The sequence below is a fragment of the Bos indicus genome, chromosome 13 (genome assembly GCF_029378745.1).
Source record: "Bos indicus isolate NIAB-ARS_2022 breed Sahiwal x Tharparkar chromosome 13, NIAB-ARS_B.indTharparkar_mat_pri_1.0, whole genome shotgun sequence".
Classification (NCBI taxonomy): Eukaryota; Metazoa; Chordata; class Mammalia; order Artiodactyla; family Bovidae; genus Bos; species Bos indicus.
The window spans coordinates 38615160-38638012 of NC_091772.1; the positions used below are offsets into that span (position 1 = coordinate 38615160).

Genomic DNA, 22853 nt, shown 5'->3' on the forward strand with positions numbered 1-22853 from the left:
GAGTCGGACACGACTGAGCGACTGAACCGAACTGAACTGAACTAACTTGAGCTAATTAACTCTTGGACGCCTTGCTATGATCTAAGAATAGTTTTACATTTATATAATTTTGCTTATTCTTATATGCTATACAGAGGCGGTATCTCTGAATTAGATTAACAAACGCGCTCCGTTTTGCCGCTTAGAGGGGGTAAAACGGTAGTGGTGGTTTTAGAAAGTTGCATCCTAACCGTTAGGAGTTTCGTTAATCTCTTAAAATGTTTGACTACGACAGCTCCCAATTATTCACCTTCTCGTGGAAGGATGACGGATAGAGAAGAACTGTTTACTAATGCCAGGCCCCGCAGAGAGCGTCAATGCACCTGCAGAAACCACGACAGGAACACCCACAGGACGAAGAACAGTCCGACAGGACTCCTGCGCTGACGCACCCCAGGCTCCCTTAGCTCCGCCCCCTCGTGCGTGCCGAGACCTCCTTCCGTCCAACTTGGTTTCCTCTGCGAGAAGCCACGCCCTCTTCCGGTACCTGACGTCATCGTTCTCGCTTCCCGGTAACTAAGGTGATGAGGGGGACTTCCCACTGAAGGGAGCGGACGTCTTATTGGACGGCGGTGAGCTCCTGAGGCGCCCTGGTTGCGCCTAGAAAACAGTTATGTAGGCGCCTGTGTTCCGTGCGGCAGAAGGGTTTAGAGGTGAACGTGGAAGAACGTGTATTCTGAGGAATTGTGATTTTGAGGCATGAAGCGTGTCTATCTTGCCCTGTTTCAATATGGCGGCGCAGCCTGTCTGAGTGTCTTCCTTCCTCTCTCCCGCCCCCGGGCCCTGTTTGATTGGCTAGCGGACGGCGCCGCGGAGTGACGCACAAGAGTGCTGACCAATCGGCTTAGAGCTGAGGTGGACTAGGTGGTGGGAGCCGGAGTCCGGCTTTTAGCAGCTGTGGTTGCGGAAGGCTGCGGACAGGTGAGCTCCCTGGGCCAGGTGAGCGGACAGCACAGGTGATGAGAGGCCGAGAGCTGGGACAAGAGTCTCTGCTGAGGGCGGGTGGGTTCCTCCTGGGGCGAGGCCTTTTCCGAGCAGGCGGAGGAACTGAGGGGATCGGTGACCCAAGGGTTTGTTGAGAGTGGCGCGGTCCCCGCCAGCTGGGGCGGCGGGCCTGCTTTTGGCACAGAATCCCTCGGACTCGGGGGAGGGGGGTCCGGAAGGATCCAACGTCCATTTTAAAGTTGAGGAACTCTAGAATTAGGTTAAATGATTTACGCTTCGTAACGGAGTCGGAGCTAAGAACCCAGGTCTTCGGACTCCTTGCTTAGCCTTAGCTGCGTCCTTAAAAGTCATGCCCTTAAGGTGGAATGAATGGTACAGATTTTTTTTTTTAACAGATACATATACAGGATCTTTAGAGTTTTACTTGTTCAAAGTTCATCCATTCAGCTATTAACCCATTCTGAAACTTTTCCCCTTTGAAAATACGATGTTAGTGGTCGACTCGTCTCTAGAAAAATGCACTGTTGGCTCATGCACACAGTTTTGCATGCAGTTTCAGAGGATTTATTGACCTGGTGAAGTTCCTTGTTGGCTGTGAGCCCAGAGTTAAGATTCCATGCTGTTGAAAGAGTGAGGGGAAGACAGGCAGTGGCAAATGGACAGTGCAGGTTTTAATATGTAGATGCTTGGGGACATAGGATGGAAATACAGTACCTATTAGTAATGAAATGTTTTGAGAAGGAAAATGGTCACTTAATGAAGGCTGCTGAGGTGCTTGCTGAGAGTGCTTTCATTCCCACCTAAATTACCTTTTGCTGCCCAGGAAGCTGTGGAAGTGTTTCTGTATATATAGTGCCTCAGTTTCCCACTTTTGCCAGAAATAACATATGCCTCAGGGGTTTAATTGGAACAGACATTTGGAATTTCTGTGGTCTATGTTGTGTGTAGCAGAGTAATCGATTCATTCACATTTATAAGCTGTTTATTGTTCTCTTTGTCCAAATTATTAACAGTATGGCACATCTTAAAATAATTGGAGACAGTCATTATTTAGCATTGCATAAGTGAGCACTAGAGGCCACTTATATAACAGATTCCTTAATTTACCTTTTTTCCCATTGTTGAGCTTTTTGTTCCCTTGAATCCTACCTAATAGCTGAATTGTACATTAGCCTAGATTTTAGTATGTAAACAGGATGTATAGAGCACTCAGGGGAATTGGCATTATCTGAGTTTGGAAAATGTATTTAATCTGGATGGCTGTTAAAATTGGAATCTTTCAAGGCATGAGCATAAGTGACTGTGGTGAGAGGGTAGGGTGCTGGTGAGGTGTGTATGTAGTGTAGTAGTCCACTGGCCTTTAATTCCGGTGATCCCAAGAAGTACTTTGGGTAAGAACTGGGGGCTGTTCACTCCATGAATAGCATTTGAGCATCAGTATCTGGGTCTTTTCTCTGTAGTGAATAATGGAAAGAGGGAAAAGGCCACAAAACCAAGATCACTTGGAATGTAAATTTTAATACAATGTTTTACTCAAATAGAATCAGGAGGAAAGAGGGTCAGGGAGGAAGATAGCTAGCTTCTGAAACAGGGCTTGAACACAGGGTTGAAATCTGCTCGGCTGAAGTGATAATGTGCTGTTTGAGGAGATTTAAATGACTCTTACTCAACTGCATGCAGCTTAGAGATGACCAAGTGATTGTAAACCTTCCGCCCCTTTTATTTTTTTTAAGTGCTAGAAACGGGGATTTGAGAAAGGAACAGGAAAGGTAGCGGTAAAGTTAACTGACGCTTGGGGGTCAGAGAGAAGTGAGACGTTGGCATCCTCCAGTGACAAGTTCTTCTAGACGTAAGTGTTTAAAGAATGTTGAGTTAGGTCATCATCTTTTTTTTTGAAGTTCATTTGGGAATTTCAAGTACAATTAAGGGTTTATCTGTAGTTTTTTTTTTTTTAGACAATGGCCACATACCTGGAGTTCATTCAGCAGAATGAAGAACGCGATGGCGTGCGTTTTAGTTGGAATGTGTGGCCTTCCAGCAGACTCGAGGCTACAAGAATGGTTGTTCCCCTGGCTTGTCTTCTTACTCCTTTAAAAGAACGACCAGACCTGCCTCCCGTACAGTATGAACCGGTGCTCTGCAGCAGGCCAACTTGCAAAGCCATTCTCAATCCACTTTGGTATGAACTCTTTTAAAAACCAGTAGAAAGGATAACTACAGTAAATTCCGACGTTTATGTGATTCTCATAAAAGTGATTCATTTGGGCAAGATGTCAGATCTGAGATGAGTAGTGAATAGTGAGATACTTAGGTAATGAGTGCTTTTGGGAATCCCTCCGGCCTGATAACTCCAAATAGAATTAGAACTTACGGGGTGAGGTGGAGGGAAAGGATTGGTTGGTGTTTTTCCCTTCTGCTTTGCAGTTTATTTTTGGTTTAACTGTTCATTTTATTGGTGTCTTTAAAGCTTTTTCCAGAAAAATCCAAATGCTTTAGACAGTTCTGTCGCACCTACCTGGTATGGTGATCCCGTACAGCAGGAAGAAGTAACAGGCAGAAGAAATTTGAGCTCTTAAAAGATATTATTGTTAAGTGTAACTTTTTTTTGCGCCTGGAATAGTGACCTGTGATCGCTCTCGTAAATGTGGGCACTCTTTCAAAGAATTTGTAAACAAATAAAGAGTGCCATAAATACTCTTTAAAGGATAAAATTTTTATATAAGGGAACTTTTTTTAACTTCATTCTCCTTGCTTTTATTTGATGTGCCCATGTATAAGATGCTGCTGCTCTTTTAAAATAATAGCTCCTGATGTTAATTTTCTAAATGTAGAAAGCAGGGGGCAAGCAACAAGTTTTAGGAAGTGTATCAACCCAGAAGCATTCCTACCCAACTTCTTCAAGTGAACTAAGTGTGGTTCAAATCTGAGGAGTTTTTCCTGTGTGCAATGTACTTTTTAGTACTAAAATTTAGTAGTTTCACATATCCAAAAAGTAAAGATGTTAGGAAAATCATAAAGACTGTTTAGATAATGGGGCCATAGGAAGTAACGAATAAATTTTATAGCTCACAAACTTCTAAATATTATCTAGGAAGTCAGAAAAGAGAAAAAAGGGTTTAGTAGCCATTCACTGTTGCTGCTTGAAGGAGCCTTTCTGTGTCCTTAGCTAGAACTCGAGCTGCAGAGAAGGTGTTATGTGCCTTCATCCACTGATGCACCCACATAGGAACACACATCTCTGAGATTAACTGAACTTGAAGTTTACACGTAAATGTTTTCTAGCTTAAAACACGTTATTGACCAGAGACGTATTAATGCCCGAGGTGTTCGTTTCTACAAAAATCCCCCACTCAGTACTGTTTAAAAATGAAAATAGAACCTGGATGTAATATTTTATCTTTCTCACAGTCAGGTTGATTATCGAGCAAAACTTTGGGCCTGTAATTTCTGTTTCCAGAGAAATCAGGTATGTGAATATAATTATTTTAAAAGTATTCCCTGTGTTTCAGTTCATTGTCCTACACTGAAAAAATTGAGGTGAATTTGGGTCTCTCCTGGTAATATTGAACATTGAACATCCGTGATTTTTCTTTGAAATGGTCATTCCATTTCTTTATTTGAGTCTTTGTCGTTTGCTGTGGAGAGGACGTAGAACTCCCTTCTTTTTTTTTCTAAGTACGCTCTCTGTAAGCACTGAGTATGTTACCCAAAAAACAGAAGGTATTTATATTACATTTGACTTCAATTTATTTTAATTGGATACTGGATTTTCATTTTCTGACCCTTCTAACTTTTAGGGTCAAATATCAGTATTTATCTTGTTTTGATTTAAGCATTTTTAAGTTATTGAGCTAAGAGCTCCCAAATGATGGGAGAGAATTCTCTTTGACATGAACTGTGTCTATGAAGCAAATGTTCTAAAAGTGGATTATGATAAGTATTGCACAGTTCTATGTGCATTTACTAAAAATCACTGAATTGTGCATTTAAAATGAGTGATTTTATGGTATATAAACTATACCTTGGTAAAGCAGTTAGCAAATAATTAATTATGCTCATCATAATATATACTGTTCTAGTAGATCTTAAGATAGTCATAATCTACTTATTCTTAATTTGATCATAATTATGAGTCTCATGCTCAGTGCACACTGAGACCAGTGATAAAGGACTAGCCTGTAGTTGATAACTGAGTATAAGCTTGGGAATTAGAAGCAGGTACCATTCAGTATTTTTGTTTTTTTCATTCATTTATTTTGGCCATGCCGGGTCTTAGCTGAGGCACATGAGATCTTCATTGCAACTTTCAGAATCTTTAGTTGCAGCATGTGGGATCTAGTTCCCTGACCAGGGATCAAACCCAGGCCTCCTGCATTGGAAACATGGAGTCTTAGCCACTAGATCACCAGGGAAGTCCCACCATTCAAGATTCCATGGGCGATTCAGAAGTATATGCAAGTCTTAAAAACATTCCTACACCCTATTACACTCAGAATTGATGTCTGTTTAATTTTATTAATTGTGAGAATTCTACTGGATCAAAAAGACAGTGTCAAGAGAGTAAAAGCCAGCTCATACAGTGGGTGAAAGTATTTGCAAATCGTATGTCTAAGGGATTAATGTGTAGAATATTTAAGAACTCATAATAGTCAACAACAGGGAAGCCTAGTTCAGAAATGTCCAAAGGACTTGAAGAGATAATTTCTCCAAAGATGATAGATGGATGGCCAATAAGCACATAAAAAGGTGCTCATCGTCACTAATCATTAGGGATGTTTACCAAATGATGCAGCATTCCCACCTCTGGATATATATCCAAAAGAACTGAAAACAGGATCTTGTAGATATACACTCCTATTCATAGTAGTAGTATTCACTGTAGCTAAACATTTCACCTGACTTCAGTATCTGCTGCCAGGTGAATGGGTAAGCAAGTGTCCTGTATTCAGTGAAATAGTATCAGCCTTAAGATGCAAGGATGTTCTGACTTAATGCTACAATGTAATTGAGCTTTACTGATATTACTGAGTGAAATAAGCCAGTCCTAAAAAGACAAGCATATATGATCCCCATTAAATGAGGTACTTGGAGTAATGGAGAGGTGGGTGCTAGGGGCTGGATGGGGATGAACCGGAGATTGTTTAACAGGTTCAGAGTTTCAGTTTTACAAGATGAGGAAAGTTCTGGGGATGGATGTTAGAGGTGGTCGCACAGTGTTATAAGTGTATTTAAGATCTCTGAACCGGACACTCAAAAAGATGGTAAAATTGATATGTACGGCGTCATACCTCAGTTTTTAACTTGGGGGAAAGGAAAAGCAACATACAAGCTACGAATCTAAAATGTTTGCAGAGAAAAAAGAAGACACCTATGACATGTTAAGCACCAAAAGGCAGGTTGCAAAATTGTGCATGCAAGATGATCTCAGCTGTGCTTAAGAACAAGTGTGGAAGCTGAGATGTTGACAGAGGCTGCCTCCAAGTGGTGGGAGTGTGTGTGGGTGTGTGTGTGATCGGGGGATTGTTTCTTTTTTCTTATATTTTTCTTGTTCAGTAGCTCAGTCATGTACAGCTTTTGCAACCCCGTGGGCTATAGCCTGCCAGGCTCCTCTATCCATGAAATTTCTTGTACTTGCCAGGGTTTCTACAATGAACGTGTATTACTTTATTGATCACAGCTAGAATAATAAACCTAAATAAAAGCTTTAGATTCCACATAGATAATTGATAAGACAGCTGAAATCTCAGCCCTTCATTTATAGGCAACAATTAGGAAATGGTTTTTAATAGTGTGTGTTTTAATCATTTAGAGGTTACAACATATCTGAAAACCATTTAAAATAAAGTTCCAGTGTGATATAGGGCAGTGTTAATAGATTTTTGTATTTTAGTAACATGTTCTAGGTTTAATACTTTCATAATAAATACGTGGTCATTAAACTATTACTATTTTTATAAATGGAAGATAGGAGACATAGTGTAACTTTCAGCCCTCATGAAACATTGCTCTGTCTTGTTTTCTCCAGTTTCCTCCAGCTTACGCAGGCATATCTGAGGTGAACCAGCCTGCTGAATTGATGCCCCAGTTTTCTACAATTGAGTACGTGATACAGGTAATTGTCATGTGTTTAAGGAGCAGTGTTAAGTATTGAGTTTCTTCTGAAATACTCTGTCTTCTTTGTCTCTTGCCCATATGAACGATTTACAGCTGCAAGGCCCGCGGGATCCTTGACTGCTCAGTGTGTGGGCACAGACATGTCCCTGGGCCTTGGTTCTGGCTTTTCCTCAGGCTGGAGCTCTCTCCCTGTATCTGCATTGCTCCCTCCTTCCCCTCCAGCTTTTTGCTCACATGTTACTTCTTTTTTTTTTTTTTTTCTTTTGAAATCCAAAATGTTACTTTCTTAATAAGGCTGCCCTAGCCTCCCAGTTACTGGTGGAGCTCCACCCCTACCCTGCCCTACCTGCACAATCCTGCCCCTCTTCTCGATTCTTGAAAGTTAGCTCCTCAGGCAGATAGGGATCTCTGGCCTTTTGGTCTGCTGATGTATGGCAGGACCTAGAGCAAGGCCTGGCATTCAAAATGGGGAATAAATTGTTGGATACAAATAGTCTGCATCCAGTTGGTTTTGATAAAACCTACCTTTTAATGAGGTAAGTAGAAGTTTGTTTTGATATTGTTATCCCTGACAGGTGTAAATAAAGAGTTGTTATTTAGTGCATACCTGTTTTGTTTTAAAAAGAGCAGGTCACGTCTGTCTGTACACTAACTGTATGCCATTTTCCCCCATATCCAGCGAGGCGCCCCATCCCCTCTGATCTTCCTGTATGTGGTGGACACGTGTCTGGAGGATGATGACCTCCAAGCACTCAAGGAGTCCCTGCAGATGTCCCTGAGCCTCCTTCCTCCGGACGCGCTGGTGGGTTTGATCACGTTTGGGAGGATGGTACAGGTTCACGAACTCAGCTGCGAGGGGATCTCCAAGAGTTACGTCTTCCGGGGTACGAAGGACCTTACTGCCAAGCAGATCCAGGTCAGTGTGCAGCTTGTCCTCAGGCAGGAGCAGGGATAGTTCTTAAAGTTTCATTAAGAAAAAGGAAAAAAATAGGAGCCATTCTCTTATCGTGTTATGAGAAATGCGTCTTTTTGGTTTGTGTAGGACATGCTGGGCCTGACCAAGCCTGCGATGCCCGTGCAGCCAATGCGCCCGGCTCAGCCGCAGGAGCGCCCGTCCGTGTCCAGCAGGTGAGCCTAGCCCCTTGGGTGGGGGGTGGGGGGGGCGCAGCGAGAGTGCTTTGTATTTTATTTTTAAAGGGGAAGAAAAGATTAGGCCTAATCAATATTTAATGTTTAATAATAAGCATAATACATCAGTGTATGTTGAAAATTTATAATCTATATAAATATATACGTTCACATATATCCTGGGGCAGTTTTGCTCAGGATGCTTTTCCTTTTAGAGTTGGATCACCATAGAGGTTTTGAGAGCACTGCACACAGTCATTCCCCTCTTCTTAGACACGTGGCTGTTGTCCTTTTTTTCCTTTTTTTAATTTTGGCAGCACTGCAGCTTTCGGGACTTCGGTTCCCCAACCAGGAGTTGAACCCGGGCCACAACAGTGAAGGCCCATAATCCTAACCACTAGGCCACTAGGGAACTCCCCCCATTTTGTAAAGCTGGGGACACTGAAAAGGCTTCTGTTGAGTGTCCTGAGACTGGGCACTTAGTTCACATGGCCTGCTGCACTCCTAGAACGGCCAAGGGCTGGGTTAACAGTTGGCCAACATAAGGTGATGGTTACAGCCTCTTCTCTAAGAAACCGGTGTTTCCCTGATGACTCCAAGTGTTTAAGAGAAACATTGAGAGAATCTTCAGAACGATCGATGAAGGTTGTCCCTGCTTGTGAACGTTACATGAACTGAGTTCCTGTTAGGCGTGTCTTTAGGATTGTTGCTGTTGTTGTTGTTTTTTTTTGGCCACTTAAACTTTAATTAAACTGATTTGCTCCTGTTTGAAATTGATTTTCTTTCACACTACATGTGCAAAGTATTATACGTTAGGCTTTAAGAGATTGTCCTGTATAAAATTGCTTTGAGTTTTTTGTGTTTGTAGTTAGAGACAACTTTGAAGAAAAAAAACTGCAAGTTTTTTCTACTCTGATACACGTTTTGAAGAGCAGTAGCTATGTGTTACGTGGGCCGAGGACCAGAGTACTTTATTAACTCAGATTTGACGTGTCCATTCGAAATCATGCAGGTTTCTGCAGCCCATTCACAAGATTGACATGAACCTCACTGATCTCCTTGGGGAGCTACAGAGGGACCCGTGGCCCGTACCTCAGGGGAAGAGGCCTTTGCGATCCACTGGTGTTGCCTTGTCCATTGCTGTAGGCCTGTTGGAGGTAACTCAGAATTTACTGCCCTGCCCCCAAACCTTGCAAGCTTGATGGCAGAAGGTGTGTTCTTGGCCTTGTCTGAAAAATCAGCTGTGACCCCAGTCAGCTGGCTGTGTTAGTTTATCAGAATGTACTTCAGTGATTATTATTGTCCACACTGAAGGAGCCCTCAGTGTTTTGAAAATTACAGAAAGTTTTCTTGAGAAACACAAGACCATTAGGGCAGTGGGATCACAGTAAATTAATAAAAGCTCTCCAGAGCCTCAGCCTGGAAGTGAGAAGCTGCTTGTCCATAGTGTCGTCTGCTCTTTGCTGCAGTGTCCTCAGTGTCCACGACAGTTCACGACAGCTGAGGGAGCGCGTGTTTGCGGCATCTCTGTGGGAAGTATGCTTGGGGCGGGCTGTGTGTCTCTAACATGCTGCCACTCACTGTCACAGGGCACTTTTCCAAACACGGGAGCCAGGATCATGCTGTTCACTGGGGGACCCCCCACCCAGGGACCTGGCATGGTGGTTGGAGATGAATTAAAGGTTCCTATTCGTTCCTGGCATGACATTGAGAAAGACAATGCCCGCTTCATGAAAAAGGCAACCAAGGTAGGTGCTCCTGGCCACGGGCTGTAAGTGTAGTCACCCAGGGTGGGGCTTCGGCTGCTCAGGGGAGCAGCCTCTGCTCTGCCCAGGCCATGCTGTGTGGCAGGCGAGCTGCTTTTGCTGAGATGACCTGCCAGATCTCGCTGACATTAAATATCTGCCCCAGTTCTGAGACCTTGATTAGAGTGGATGTGATCAAACAGGGGACATGGGGACAGTTTATGACATCCATATAAAAAAAGTGTAGCTTCCAATCTCGAAAAACTTTGAGGATACCTAATGGGTGATGTCCCTGTTCCATGAAGATGGTTTTTCTCTCTCTGCAGCACTATGAGATGCTTGCGAACCGCACTGCTGCAAACGGTCACTGCATTGATATTTACGCCTGTGCCCTTGATCAGACTGGACTCCTGGAGATGAAGTGTTGTCCAAATCTTACTGGGTATGTGGACAGCGAGCCCCTCCCTGAGTAAAGTGAGAGTGGTGGTTCTAAGGAAAGAAAAATGAGGGGTGGAACCATGGGGAGGGCCCAGGCTGGCTCACAGGAGCATTCGTTTGGCTCTGGGCTGCGGTTTCTGGGCTGGGGAGGGTGGTGTACTTCTCGGAGGAAGAAGCTATGATCGGAGGGAGGTCAGGCTTTCCTAGGAACCTGTCGTTTCAGAGGAACTTCATTTCTTAGAGTTGTCTAGACACCCGGGCAAGATGGCAAGCATGAAGTGTGTGGCCTTTAGCACTTCCTTGTGAGAAGGGTAGGGAATAGGTCTGAATGCCGGAGAAACTAGCCGCCCCTCCCCTGGCCTAGCAACCACACTTCCTGACAGCCTGGAGGGTGCAGTGAGGGGTGGGTTGAGAGCACAAGTCCTCACCTTGGGTGGATGGCGTTGTGGAGGCATGGTCCTCAAAGCAGGATGAGGCCCAACCAGCCGCCTCAGTGCTCCATGGGGCCTGATTAGAAATGTGCACACTTGGGCTTCACCCCAGACCTCCTGAATCAGAGGCTGAGGCTCCAGTGTGGCGGTCGGTTTTAACAAACTCTCTGGGGATTTTGGTGAGATCCACAGACGTGCAGTGCTGGTCTGAAGCTGCTGCACGTTGGCATCACCTGCGAACATTAAAAGCTACTCTTGATTTGAGTCCTGTTCCTAAAGTCGGATTTAATTAGCACAGCACATGGCCTGGGCATCAGCTTATTTAAAGTTGCTGAGCGTTTCTGATGTGCAGGGTTTGAGAATCCCTGCGTGTTCTAGGTGTGGCTGAGCACACGCAGCTGATGATTATATCATTTTTGTTTTAACTTTTTAATTGAAGTAATTAAGATTCACAAGGAATTGCAAACATAGTACAAAGAGATCTGTCCATACTTTTCATCCAGCAATTCCCAGCGGTTCAGTTCAGTTGCTTAGTCGTGTCCACTCTTTGTGACCCCATGGACTGTAGCTTGCCAGGCCTTCCTGTCCATCACCAACTCCCAGAGTTCACCCCAAACTCATGTCCATTGAGTCGGTGATGCCATCCAACCATCTCATCCTCGTCTCCTTCTCCTCCCGCCTTCAATCTTTCCCAGCATCAGGGTCTTTTCCAATGAGTTAGTTCTTTGCATCAGGTGGCCAAAGTATTGGAGTTTCAGCTTCAACATTAGTCCTTCCAATGAATTCTTAGGACTGATCTCCTTGAATGAACTGATTGGATCTCCTTGTAGTCCAAGGGACTCTCAAGAGTCTTCTCCAACTCCACAGTTGAAAAGCATCAATTCTTCAGCACTCAGCTTTCTTTATAGTCCAACTCTCACATCCATACATGACTACTGGAAAAGCCATAGCCTTGACTAGACGGACCTTTGTTGGCAAAGTAATGTCTCTGCTTTTTAATATGGTATCTAGGTTGGTCATAACCTAGATACCAAGGTTATCCTTCCAAGGAGTAAGCATCTTTTAATTTCCTGGCTGCAGTCACCATCTGCAGTGATTTTGGAGCCCAGTGGTGGCACTTACATAAATACAGCACAATGTCACAACCAGGAAACTTGACTTAGTTTATACAGTTAACTCCATTATGGACTGGACTTGGCTCTCACCAGTGTTTACATGCATTCATTTTTAAAATCTCTGTGTACGTCTAATTCTGTGAGGTATTTGTCATCTCTTGTAGGTTTATATAACTGCCATAGTGATCAAGATACAAGCGCTGTTCTAATTAATTCTGTTTCATGTTTTAAAAATAGTGTTTTTCCAGAGTACAGCTTGAACTGGCTGTTACCATTAGCAAGCAGTATATTGTCAGTAACACCTTTATAGACAGGCTTGCTTTTTACTTTCTTCTCTAAATTAATTGTTTGTCAGTACCCAAGAAGCCTCTGAATGGCTTTCAGTCATCTAAAGGTTCACTTTCTTTTTCCTTTTTTCTTCCTAGAGGCTACATGGTGATGGGAGATTCTTTCAACACTTCTCTCTTCAAGCAGACATTCCAAAGAATTTTCAGTAAAGATTTTAATGGCAATTTCCGAATGGCCTTTGGTGCTACTTTGGAAGTAAAGGTACAATATATTTCTAAATATTTAAGGGAAGAATAGTGTTCCTGCTTATTTAGTAGTTGGCTTTAGAGAAACCTCACCCCGCAGGACATGAGCATTTATAAAGATAAGAATTTCCCAGCAAAATAATCCCACCATCTCTGGTTGCTTTGCTTCTCAAGAATGAACTGTGTATTTATCAGTGTTTGAAACACAGAGTTGTCTGCTCTCTCCGCAGGTTCTGCCCTGCCCTAGGACAGCAGGCCGTAGATTACGGGTGGTAGGCTGAGCACCCACTCAGCCACTGATTCGTGCATAACACCTGCCTGCAGATGGACCAGAGTGCTCTTAAATAGGGCGGCATCATGAGTATAGCTTTTTATTTTCCACTCAGGGACTGTAGACCTATACCCTTGATCCTGAGTCACTGAGAAAACAGTCAAAGTGACCATTAGAAAATACGATGGTAAATATTACTTTGCGAATTGGTGATAATGAGTAAATCATCTGGGTTAAACTTCAAACAACATCATCAAATGTTTGAGGTTTATTTAAATAGATGAAGAATGGACTTTGCTGAAATGAATTCAGAATTAAGTATATTTAAAGATACACAAGACAGCATGTTTGCTGATTGACAGTTGTGACTCATTATAGCAGGCTCGTGGCATTGGGGAGGAATGTGGTATCATTGGTGGAATTGCTGTCCTCTGTGTGCACAATCATTTCAACTTGGAGAAAGCAGGACATGTGGCATCATCTTTGGAACAAGACATGCTGCTTCTCAAGGAGGGTTTTATTAAAGTTCTGGTTGGTTCACAGAAGCCATGGAGAACCGTGTACCAGCTTTTGTGTACTGGAATCCCTGTAGGGTTTTCTCTGGGTGAATGATAACCCTGCCGTTTCTTCCTCTAAGTTTTAGTTGTGTCCTTTGTAAGAGGGTGGTTCTTAGTGGTTGTTAACTGTGTGCTCTTGTGTAATTCTGTCTCAGACCTCAAGGGAGCTGAAGGTTGCGGGAGCCATCGGACCCTGTGTGTCTCTAAATGTGAAAGGACCGTGTGTGTCAGAAAACGTAAGAAAAACTTCATCACCTTTCCCTCCTCTGTCCCAGATTTGACCGCTTAGATGGGTTGAAGCTGGATGACCTTTTGTGTGTCACCTGTTGGCTTGTGTCTGTGCAGAGGGGTGGAGGGGTAGTGTCATCTCTGTCTTTCCATCCATCCATCTGAATGGTCAGAGAGGAGAAAGCTGAGACTCGCAGAGGTTCAGTGTCCTGCTCAGGGTCAGAGCTGACACAGAGGAGCCAGGCCCAGGTCCCCCTCACCTGCTACTCCTGCTTGGGTGGTCGCGCCAGAGAACCACTAGGCATTCCATCCCATGGAGTACAGCCCTTTTGAAATAAACTCATGTGCTTATTGCCCTTGGAAGGGCTGCCTTTGTCTCACTTCTCAGAGACCATTCGAGTTGGCTGGGCGGTGGGTGACACTGTGCGTGCAGATGTTGGTGTTCCTCGAGTGCGTGGAAGCACGGTTCAGCCCTTACCAGATGGGGAGGTGGCCTTGCTGGTGGCCTGCTTCCTCTTCTCACACTTCAGCTACCAAGGGTGCACCAGCGGTCCAGTGAGGCCTGTCCAGGCTGGCTCTGGGCAGGGTGATGATGTTTATGTCCTTCCCCACCGTCATCTTCAACTTGAGGGTGGACGAGAGGGCTGAATGTGGACTCGGGGAGGGTGGTCAGGACAAGGTACTTCACGGATCCAGGACTCAGCATCTCTGTTGGGGAATAAAGGAAGTGATGGGACCTGCTGTATAGCACTATTGGGAGGATTCAGCGAGCAGCCCAGGGGAAGCACCGGGGATGCCCGCACTAGATTTCACCCTTCACATCAGAGTTCTGTCCTCAGCAGTGACTGTTTCACTAGTGACTACCTAGAGCAAGTTTGAAGTTGCCAGAGGCAAGATAATTTGTGAGAATTTTCCTGTAACCCTCTGGGTGAGGTGGATTGCTGCCCCAAGCGCCTCTGATGAGTCCCTCATCATCCCCAAGTACTATGGGACTTGTACTCCTGTTTCTCACTGGGGCCTTGGGAGGCTTCCTTGTTCCTAAATATTCCCCATAGACTTAGAATCTGCCTCAGAAGGTGTTGTTGATTAGTTCATGCTGATGAGCTGCTCTGGGGTCCAGCAGGGATCAGCCATGACACTTGTTGATGGGGAGGGAGGAGGCAACGGCGAGGGAAGTACAGTTTTCAGACACATTGGGAAGTCTGAGAAGAGTGTAATGAATCCTCTTTCCCCACCTAGGCTCATCAATCCTGGACATTTTGTCAGGATTATCGCTCTGTCCTCTCGTTGGCCACATTTGAGTTACCTATCTGATATCCTCTATTTGCCATATTCGCTATCCTATGTTGCCTTTGAAAACACATTGCAGATGTCTTGAGTCCGTGTTTCAGTGTGCAGCTTCTGAAGACAAGGCTATTCTCAAGACTAGGAAAGCAGTTTCCTGATACCATCTAACACACAGTCACGTTCTTTGCCTGCTTTCTCTCCAAGTGCTCTTGCAGCTGTTTTTCCCTCTAACCAGCATTGCATCTGGGATTATGTATCCTCAGTCTTCTAAGATCTAGAATGGACTTCCTGTCGTTTTGTTTATGCTTTCTAGCTTGTCTTGTTTGACGACATCTGTTGAAGAGACGGAGCCACGTGCCAGTGTCTTCTGTCCTTGAGTGTCACGAGGTTTCCGTGTGTCTGTTTTCTCATTTGACTTGCTTTCTGTCGTATATTTGCTGTGAAGTGGAGGCTGGGCGGATGATTAGATGCAAGTGAAACCCTTTTGGGCCCACACTTCCTGAGTGATCTGTGTGCCTGCAGCCGAGCTGTGGGGAGGTGATACTGCTCATGCCTCAAGTATAGGGGCCGTTCCCTTTTTGCCTCAGCAGGAAACCAGTTGAATGAGATGATAGCACAACACGAGTATCTTGTTTGCCAGCAGCCTTTCCTCTGATTGCATTAGGTTATACTTTGATAACCCTGTGTTTCAGTGTATTTGAATCTCAATAAAATGGTGACTCCTAGTTCCATCTTTCCATTTTCTTCTGATCAAGGCAGGGTAAATGCTTACTTAAGGAGTTTGTGTATTAGTGAGAAGTCCTTGTGGGGCTCTGGATGGTTTGTGACCACGCTTGGCAGCTGGTGCTATTCTGCCCATGTCAGTTTCATTGTTCGGGACCTGACAAAACAGCTTAACAACAGGCAAACAAGCAAGTTTGTTGGTGTGTGCATCGCACATATACACAGCACGTACGTGCCTAGTGATAGGTAACTGCAAGGGGTGCTTAGAACTTGGGGAGTATGTTGCTTCTTAACAGAAGAGCAATAAATCTGTTGAAGAGGGATAACACAGAGGAATGGGACTTCGGATCCTGAAGAGTGGTAGATGGAGGAAACATAGATAGACGGGGAAACTCATGAAAAAGGAGGGTTTTTTAAGCACAAGTCATTACACATTCTTCCATGCCACCTCTGGGCTGATGAGCATCTAGCACGTCCTTGGTGGTTACTTCAGAAGCTCCTGCCTTCTTGGCAGGAGGAGGACGGAGAGTTTTTTTACTTCTGCTTTTAAAAAATGACCTTCAGTTTAAAATAATCCTTAGGCCATCATGGCATGTTTCGGGTGACAGTATCCTGAACCCGTGGGTCTGAAACTTGAATGAGTTTCACGTATTAAAAATGGAGGTGGACAGTGTGGAGAGAAGGGTTAACAAGGCCAGAAAAGGAGGTGGGCAGGCCCGTTACTTCCTCACCCTCATTCCTGGGGGTGGCCTCACTGCCCAGCAGGAGTTAAAGGGAAGGTGAACACCCAGACCTCTGTCCATCTCGCAGTCTTCTCAGGAAAGTCTCATGAAGCACAAGGAGCTGTGACCTGATGTCACTGTGACTCTCCCCTCTCCTGCCTGAGCGTCACCTTCCTCAGATGCTGGTTCTGTTCCCCGGGGACACAGGCTCCTGGCTCGGCTCCATAGAGACTGGATTGATGTCAGCTGTCCTCAGCTGACCCTTTACTCTGCGGGTGGATTCAGAGAAATGTATGAGAGGTGTCATGACTCTCAATGCACAGTCAGGTTGCTCTCCAAGGATGGTTTTCCGTATTCTAGTGAGGTGTTGAATGTATGTCTCAGACCCTGGTTCGTGGTTCTAGGTGTATGATACCTGTAGCTTTTCTTCTCAATGATATGCTTAAAGCTGTGATACCCTTCACACTTCAGTGAACTTCTTATCACTGGGGAGCCGTTCAGCTGTTCAACATAAAGTAGCTTTCACACAGCTAAAATCTCAGTTCTCTTACCAAGAATTTATACGTTGCTTTTGTGTAAAGGAATTGGGTTAAGAATTAATATTTGACAGTTCAAGTTCTGTAATTATTTCTTAGTCTAGCAACAATGGGGGAAGCACACAAATCTTTCAAGCTAAGCAGGCGGTTCTTTTTTCTTCTAGTATTTGCTTCTTCCCTGTCCCTGACTTATCCTCTCAGTTGACGTCAGTGTTCTGCACTGTGTGTGTCTGTGTAGAGATACGTCTCAGTGATGTAATGAAAACTGATCAGAGTGCCCATTTGAAAAGCCTGATTTTAAAGCACTGTGATAAGTGTTAAACTTTATTCTGGCTTGTAATTTTACTTTTTTCGTGAAATTTAGATTTTCTTTATTTTTTGGCTGTGCTGTGCAGATGTGGGATCTTAGTTCCTTGACCTGGGATTTGAACTTGTGCCCCCCTGCAGTGGAAGCTCACAGTTCCTAGCCACTGGACTGCCAGGGAATGCCTGAAATTCAGGCTTTTGTTTGGAGTGAGATAGTCTAAGGGGCCTGTCCTCAGAGTCAGTACTTGTCATTAGCAGTTAATCACTGGAGTATCTTTTTTGTCTTAATTCTTTTTAATTCGTCTTCTCACCCCTAGGAGCTTGGTGTCGGTGGCACGAGCCAGTGGAAAATCTGTGGCCTGGATCCCACGACAACGCTCGGCATCTACTTTGAAGTAGTCAACCAGGTGGGCTGGATTTCTTTGTGAATAGTCATGTCTCCGTGTTGTGTTTTCTGGTTTATTACCGACCAGTGGCCTTTGGTTTCTCTCTCCAGAAGCTGATACTACTTTGGGCCCGTGTTGGGTCCGATACCATTCTGGCATCATCTTTTTTATTCTTTCTGGGGTTTGGTCAGAGTCAGACAGGAGATTGCCCTTGTCACTTTATTGAACTGATAAGGTCATCAGAAGAGGAATGGCTTTTATCAGCCATCATAATGTTGGTGAATTTCTGAGTGTGTCAGTTTTTCTCCAGGATTTTACTGTTTTAAACTCAGACATACAGAAGAATGAGTAGAATTGTACAGTGAATACCCCAGTAGCCACCACTGAGGTTCTGTAATTGTCTAGCCTTCCCTCAATTCCTTCTATTTGGCTGGACTTTGAAGCAAGCTGCAGTTATCAGTGTCTTTCCTCGCTGAACCCCTCAGCATGTATATCATTAAGTCGTGTTCAGTGTTTATTTGAATATGGTTCTCTTGTTGCTTTTTTTTCTTTTTTGATCCCTGGGTCGGGAAGATACCCTGGAGGAGGGAATGGCAACCCACTCCAGTATTCTTTTAATTTTTATCTTTAGTTAATTTTTTTTAAAGTTTATTCATTTATAATTGAAGGATGGTTGCTTTACAGTATTGGTTTCTACCATACATCAACATGAATCAGCCATAGATTTACCCATGGCCCTTCCCACTTGAACATCCCTCCCACCTCCCCGCGACATCCCACCCCAGTAAGTTGTCACTGAGCCCCAGCTGGTTCTCTGTTTTTGAGATAAGAATTATGAAAAGTGAAAAGCCCTGATTTTAAGTGTCACATTCAACACGCCTTGAGAACCTTGCTGTCACCATGGTGTTGGTCGTCTTAGGACGCACCTGCAGCCTCTGACTGCTTGTGTGGGGTCCTGCACTGACAGTCACAGGCCTCTTGCCCTGCAGCACAACGCCCCGATCCCGCAAGGAGGCCGAGGCGCCATCCAGTTCGTCACGCACTACCAGCACTCCAGCACCCAGCGGCGCATCCGTGTGACCACCGTTGCCCGCAAGTGAGCACCCCAGCTTCCTCTCTGCTGAGCCCCTGGTCTTTGCTGTGGAGGGAATCTAGTATCTAGTTGTTCACCTCTGTGATCCACTGATTGCATGGTCCTCACCAGCCCTTGCTGGCTCATTTGACCAGAGCAGGGTGGGGACGAGGGTGGGGGGAGGAGGGGGCAGGGGAGGAGGCAGCATTGCAGCTCACTCAGCTTAGAAGACACTCCTTTAGTAGGGATAAGTTCTTTAAAAGTGATGTTTCATTATTTTATTTATCAAATAAGTGACCCACAAGCATACCGTCCTCGTAAAAGATTCAAACAGCACATAGTTATGTAAAGAGTGGGTCTCCCTGCTTCCCCTGAGGTGAAGTACAGTTACCGTGCTGGCTTCACTGTCCACAGTCCCATTTCTGGGCAGTCATGTACCACGTGTGTGCATTATATATGTGATGGCTTTTGTGTTGGTGTGCATAAGCTTCTCTCGTTACTGTGTCAAGGACACCTTTCTTGTCAGTACATAAAGGCCTCAACGTTTATGTTTTGTTTTGGAAAAAAAAAAGCTGTTTTGAAGTAGTTGGTAAAGAATCTGCCTGCAGTGCAAGAGACCTGGGTTCAATTCCTGTGTTGGGAAGATCCCCTGGAGGAGGGCACGGCAACCCACTCCGGTATTCTTGCCTAGAGAATCCCATGGACAGAGGAGCCTGGCGGGCTGCAGTCCATGGGGTTGCAAAGAGTCAGACATGACTGAGTGACCAAGCACACATTAGATTCAGGTGTACAGCATAGTGATCGCATGTTTTAATAGGTTGTAATCCATTCAAAGTTATTATAAAATGTTGGCTCTAGTCCCTGTGCTATACAGTATGTCCTTGTAGCCAGTTTATTTTATACACAGTAGGTTTTACCTCTTTCTCCTTGCTCCTCCCTCCTTCCCTTTCCTGACTGGTAACCACTAGCTTGTTCTCTATTTGTGAATCTGTTTCTGTTTTTTTATATTCATTTGTTTCATTTTTTAGATTCCAGGTGTAAGTGAACATATTTAGTATTTGTCTTTCTCCGTCTGACGTGTCTCAGTAAGCATAGCACCCTCTAGGTCCATTCATGTTGTTGGAAATGGTGGAATAGAATTCCCTTTTTTGTGGCTGAGTAGTATTCCCATGTGTGTGTGCATGTGTTTGTGTGTGTGCGTGTGTGTGTGTGTAAAAGCAGAGATTAAGAAGAGGTGCGTGTGTGAATGTGAGAGCCGGCCCTCACCCTGGGATGTCCGGTCAGTTGGGCAGACGTGCAGAGCCAGCTGAAGCACATCGAAGCGGCGTTTGACCAGGAGGCGGCGGCGGTGCTGATGGCACGGCTGGGGGTGTTCCGAGCCGAGACGGAGGAGGGGCCGGATGTGCTCCGGTGGCTGGACCGACAGCTCATCCGGCTGGTGAGTTGGGGGCAGTGGCACTGAGTTCAGTCTTGGTCTCAATTCTACTTTTGAGAAAAGAAAACTCATTGAAACCTCTTATTTTATATATTCTGTAAACAAGAGTTTTATCAGTTGCTTACCTCATACCAAGCACTGGTGGTTCTGAGAAGGGTGTAAACAAAGCATCAAATACACATTTTCTCCAGGGCTCACCTTACAGGTGGGAAGAGGCTCCACACGCAGGCTGTTTAGATGATGGTGTAGACCTAAGTGTGTTGAGGGTTGACTCGGGAGTCCCTGTGAATGCTGGGCTTCTGCATTTTCCCTCCAGACCTTGGACGGTTTGGGGGGGAGTTGGGGTGCAGCACTGCCAGCCTGTGGGCACAGTGTGCGGTCAGTGTGTGGGGACCTGCAGAGGCCACGGTCACAGGTGCCTGAGTGTGCAGCAGGGGAGCAGCCGTGCAGGTTGTTTGCGTGGTTCCCTGGTTGTGGAGTCACAGAGGGGAAGGGGCAAGTGTGGTTCTTGAGCAGAGGTGTGTCAGCAGCGTGATGCCACCTGTCACCATGTAAGATCCATCAGAGGGTGAAAGGGCTGCTGTTGGGGAGGCCCATGGAGAATTTTTCTGGCTCCAGGGGGCAGAGGCCAGGATGGTGGCGGTACGGTTGGAGGGGAGAGGAAGTTTGGAATCAGGATGTATGCTGAGAGGAGGATTGATTGAACCTGGTCAAACTGTCTGTGGACTCAGAAAATCAACACAGAGTCAGATTTTAAGTGTGGGTAATTGCAAGAATGGTGGAGCGCTGGAAAAGGGGAAAGGAGAACAACTTGAAAGTGGAGGAAAGGAATCTCCTTTTTTTTTTTTTTTTTTTTAATGTAGTAGTTTATTTTGAGTGTGAACTTGCAAAGCATGTCCAAGGAAAGCGTCCCCCTGTAGTCAGGAGAGGTCCTGAAGGAGCTCAGGTCAGAGGTCAGCACTGCATCTGGAGAAGGGACATGGGTGACACTGGCCTGGCTGTCAAGCTGTTTGTAGACAAGGAGGTGAGGATGGGAGGTGAGGAAGAGGGTGGAGGAGCCCGCCACAGTCATGGGGAGGGAGGGGCCGGGCTGTCAGAAGAGGCAGAGGAGGATCAGTCGTTCGATAATGGGGTTCAGGAAATTGCTGCTCTAGTGGCTGGCTGACAGGAGAAATTGAAGAGGCTGGGGGTCCCCTGGCTCACGGCAGGAGAGGATTTATGATGGTGAGGTCTGTGCGAGAATGTGATGCAGAGAGGCTCGTTGCCAGAGATGAGCTTTCTCCAAACGGTGGGCAGTTGGATCCTTTGGTGACTAGAGGGTTGTGTGAAAGAAAGGAGGGGGTGTGAGAGAAGGACATCGGAATGAAAGAGAAAATGTTGAGGTCCTTTAATGGACCGGAACCTGGTGGTCCGGAGTCGACTGATAAGAAAGTAAAGGAGAGAGAAAGAGGCTGATATTCCTTGGTTTACGCAGAAAGCCAATAAAATCCCTGACATGGGGCTTGCTCTGTTCACGGAGGCCTCAGGCGCCCTCTCAATGGGGTGAAGGCACAGAGCGCCTTCTCAAGAGGGTCTTAGAAGCCCGGGCAGGAAAGTGAACTCAGAGAGCCTCTGTGCTCCAGGGGATAGCCTGAGAGAGAGAGAGAGAGAGAGAGAGAGAGAGAGAGAGAGAGAAAGCAAGACACGGGGACCAAAGCTCTGATGGAGCAGAGGTGTTTTATTCAATATTGTGTAGGTATTTATACTGTCTTACAAGATAGCTATTTTCAGCAGAGATAAAATCAAAATTTACAAGTTATCAAGGAAACCTGAGGTCATCCATATGAAAGAGAGAGGGTTGTAAATAATCACTTTTACCATATGGTTCATAAAAAGGAAGAGGGTACTTATCACCATATAGAAAAACTAACGAAGGAAAAGCCTGGATTCCTCAGCCCCTGGGAGAGGCTTGCTTCTCCTTTTAATTCCTGAATATTTATGAATTAATAAAGAACAGAGGATTCCTGACAGATCCACAACTGCACACAGGAAGCCTCCTGTTAAATGCTTCCTGACAAGAAAACATTCATAAATTTGCCTGTGAGAGGACAGCGGAGTGGTAGAGAGATGGGATGTTAGGTTATCCCGGTCCTGGAGGTTTTCCTATGGAAGAGTTGCCTGGGATGCCTCTTCTAGCCCCTTGCAGCCGGCACTGCATGGGAGCTGTTAGGACGTGGGGCTCTGGCCCCTCCCAGATCTCCTGCCCCTCCAAGATCTCCGGCCCCTCCAAGATCTCTCCATCTCCTCCCCAAACACAGGTGTTGAGTGTTAAGTGCAGTGCTGGGCTGAGCAGGAAGGGGTGGAGGTGAGGGTGGGGCGTGGCCCTCTTCCCAGGAGTTTTCAGGTAATGCTCACTTTGTTGTTGTTTTTTTTCCTGTTTTCTCTCACCAGTGTCAGAAGTTTGGACAGTATAACAAAGAAGACCCCATGTCATTTAGGTTATCAGATTCCTTCTCTCTGTATCCTCAGGTAAGTAATACATGTTAAATAACAAAAGAAGAAAGTCATATAAATAAAGCTCACTGCTCTCAGGGTAAAGTGAAGACTCCATGTGTTTGGAGACTTCATCTGTAGGTGATGAAGGTCATTCAGGTCAAGGTCAAATGGTGCCAGAGCCCCTTGGGAGACACAGGGGACACCCAGAGAGCAGGTGCACAGACTTTGGGGAGAAGGCAGAACAGGCCCCTTGCTGTGAGGCCATGGCATGATCTCTGATTCGTGGTTTGCTGAGGGCCAGGCGCCTGTTTCACTTGGTGGCTGGGAGCCAGCCCTGTAGCCGGGCCTGGGGTGTGTGGGTCGGGCC

At 45.4% G+C, this 22853-nt stretch overlaps 1 protein-coding gene across 6 annotated transcripts in view; it reads left to right on the plus strand.

The window, feature by feature from the left end:
• Window positions 1-589: 589 nt before the first annotated feature.
• Window positions 590-22853, plus strand: part of SEC23B (SEC23 homolog B, COPII coat complex component) — a 30717-nt gene continuing 8453 nt past the window's right edge. Inside the window, exons 1-16 of one of the 6 annotated variants that reach the window (XM_019973242.2) lie at window positions 593-611; window positions 2718-2833; window positions 2940-3163; window positions 4393-4450; window positions 7010-7096; window positions 7778-8014; window positions 8141-8226; window positions 9239-9383; window positions 9816-9974; window positions 10298-10413; window positions 12381-12504; window positions 13472-13552; window positions 17436-17525; window positions 18494-18600; window positions 19861-20014; window positions 22442-22519. In XM_019973242.2, coding sequence (XP_019828801.2) covers window positions 2943-3163; window positions 4393-4450; window positions 7010-7096; window positions 7778-8014; window positions 8141-8226; window positions 9239-9383; window positions 9816-9974; window positions 10298-10413; window positions 12381-12504; window positions 13472-13552; window positions 17436-17525; window positions 18494-18600; window positions 19861-20014; window positions 22442-22519 — 1743 coding nt within the window. In that variant the 5' untranslated portion in view covers window positions 593-611; window positions 2718-2833; window positions 2940-2942. Of the gene's footprint in view, window positions 612-638; window positions 996-2717; window positions 2834-2939; window positions 3164-4392; window positions 4451-7009; window positions 7097-7777; window positions 8015-8140; window positions 8227-9238; window positions 9384-9815; window positions 9975-10297; window positions 10414-12380; window positions 12505-13471; window positions 13553-17435; window positions 17526-18493; window positions 18601-19860; window positions 20015-22441; window positions 22520-22853 lie in introns of those variants that run through there. The other 5 variants (XM_019973239.2, XM_019973247.2, XM_019973245.2 and 2 more) reach the window with 5 other exon arrangements.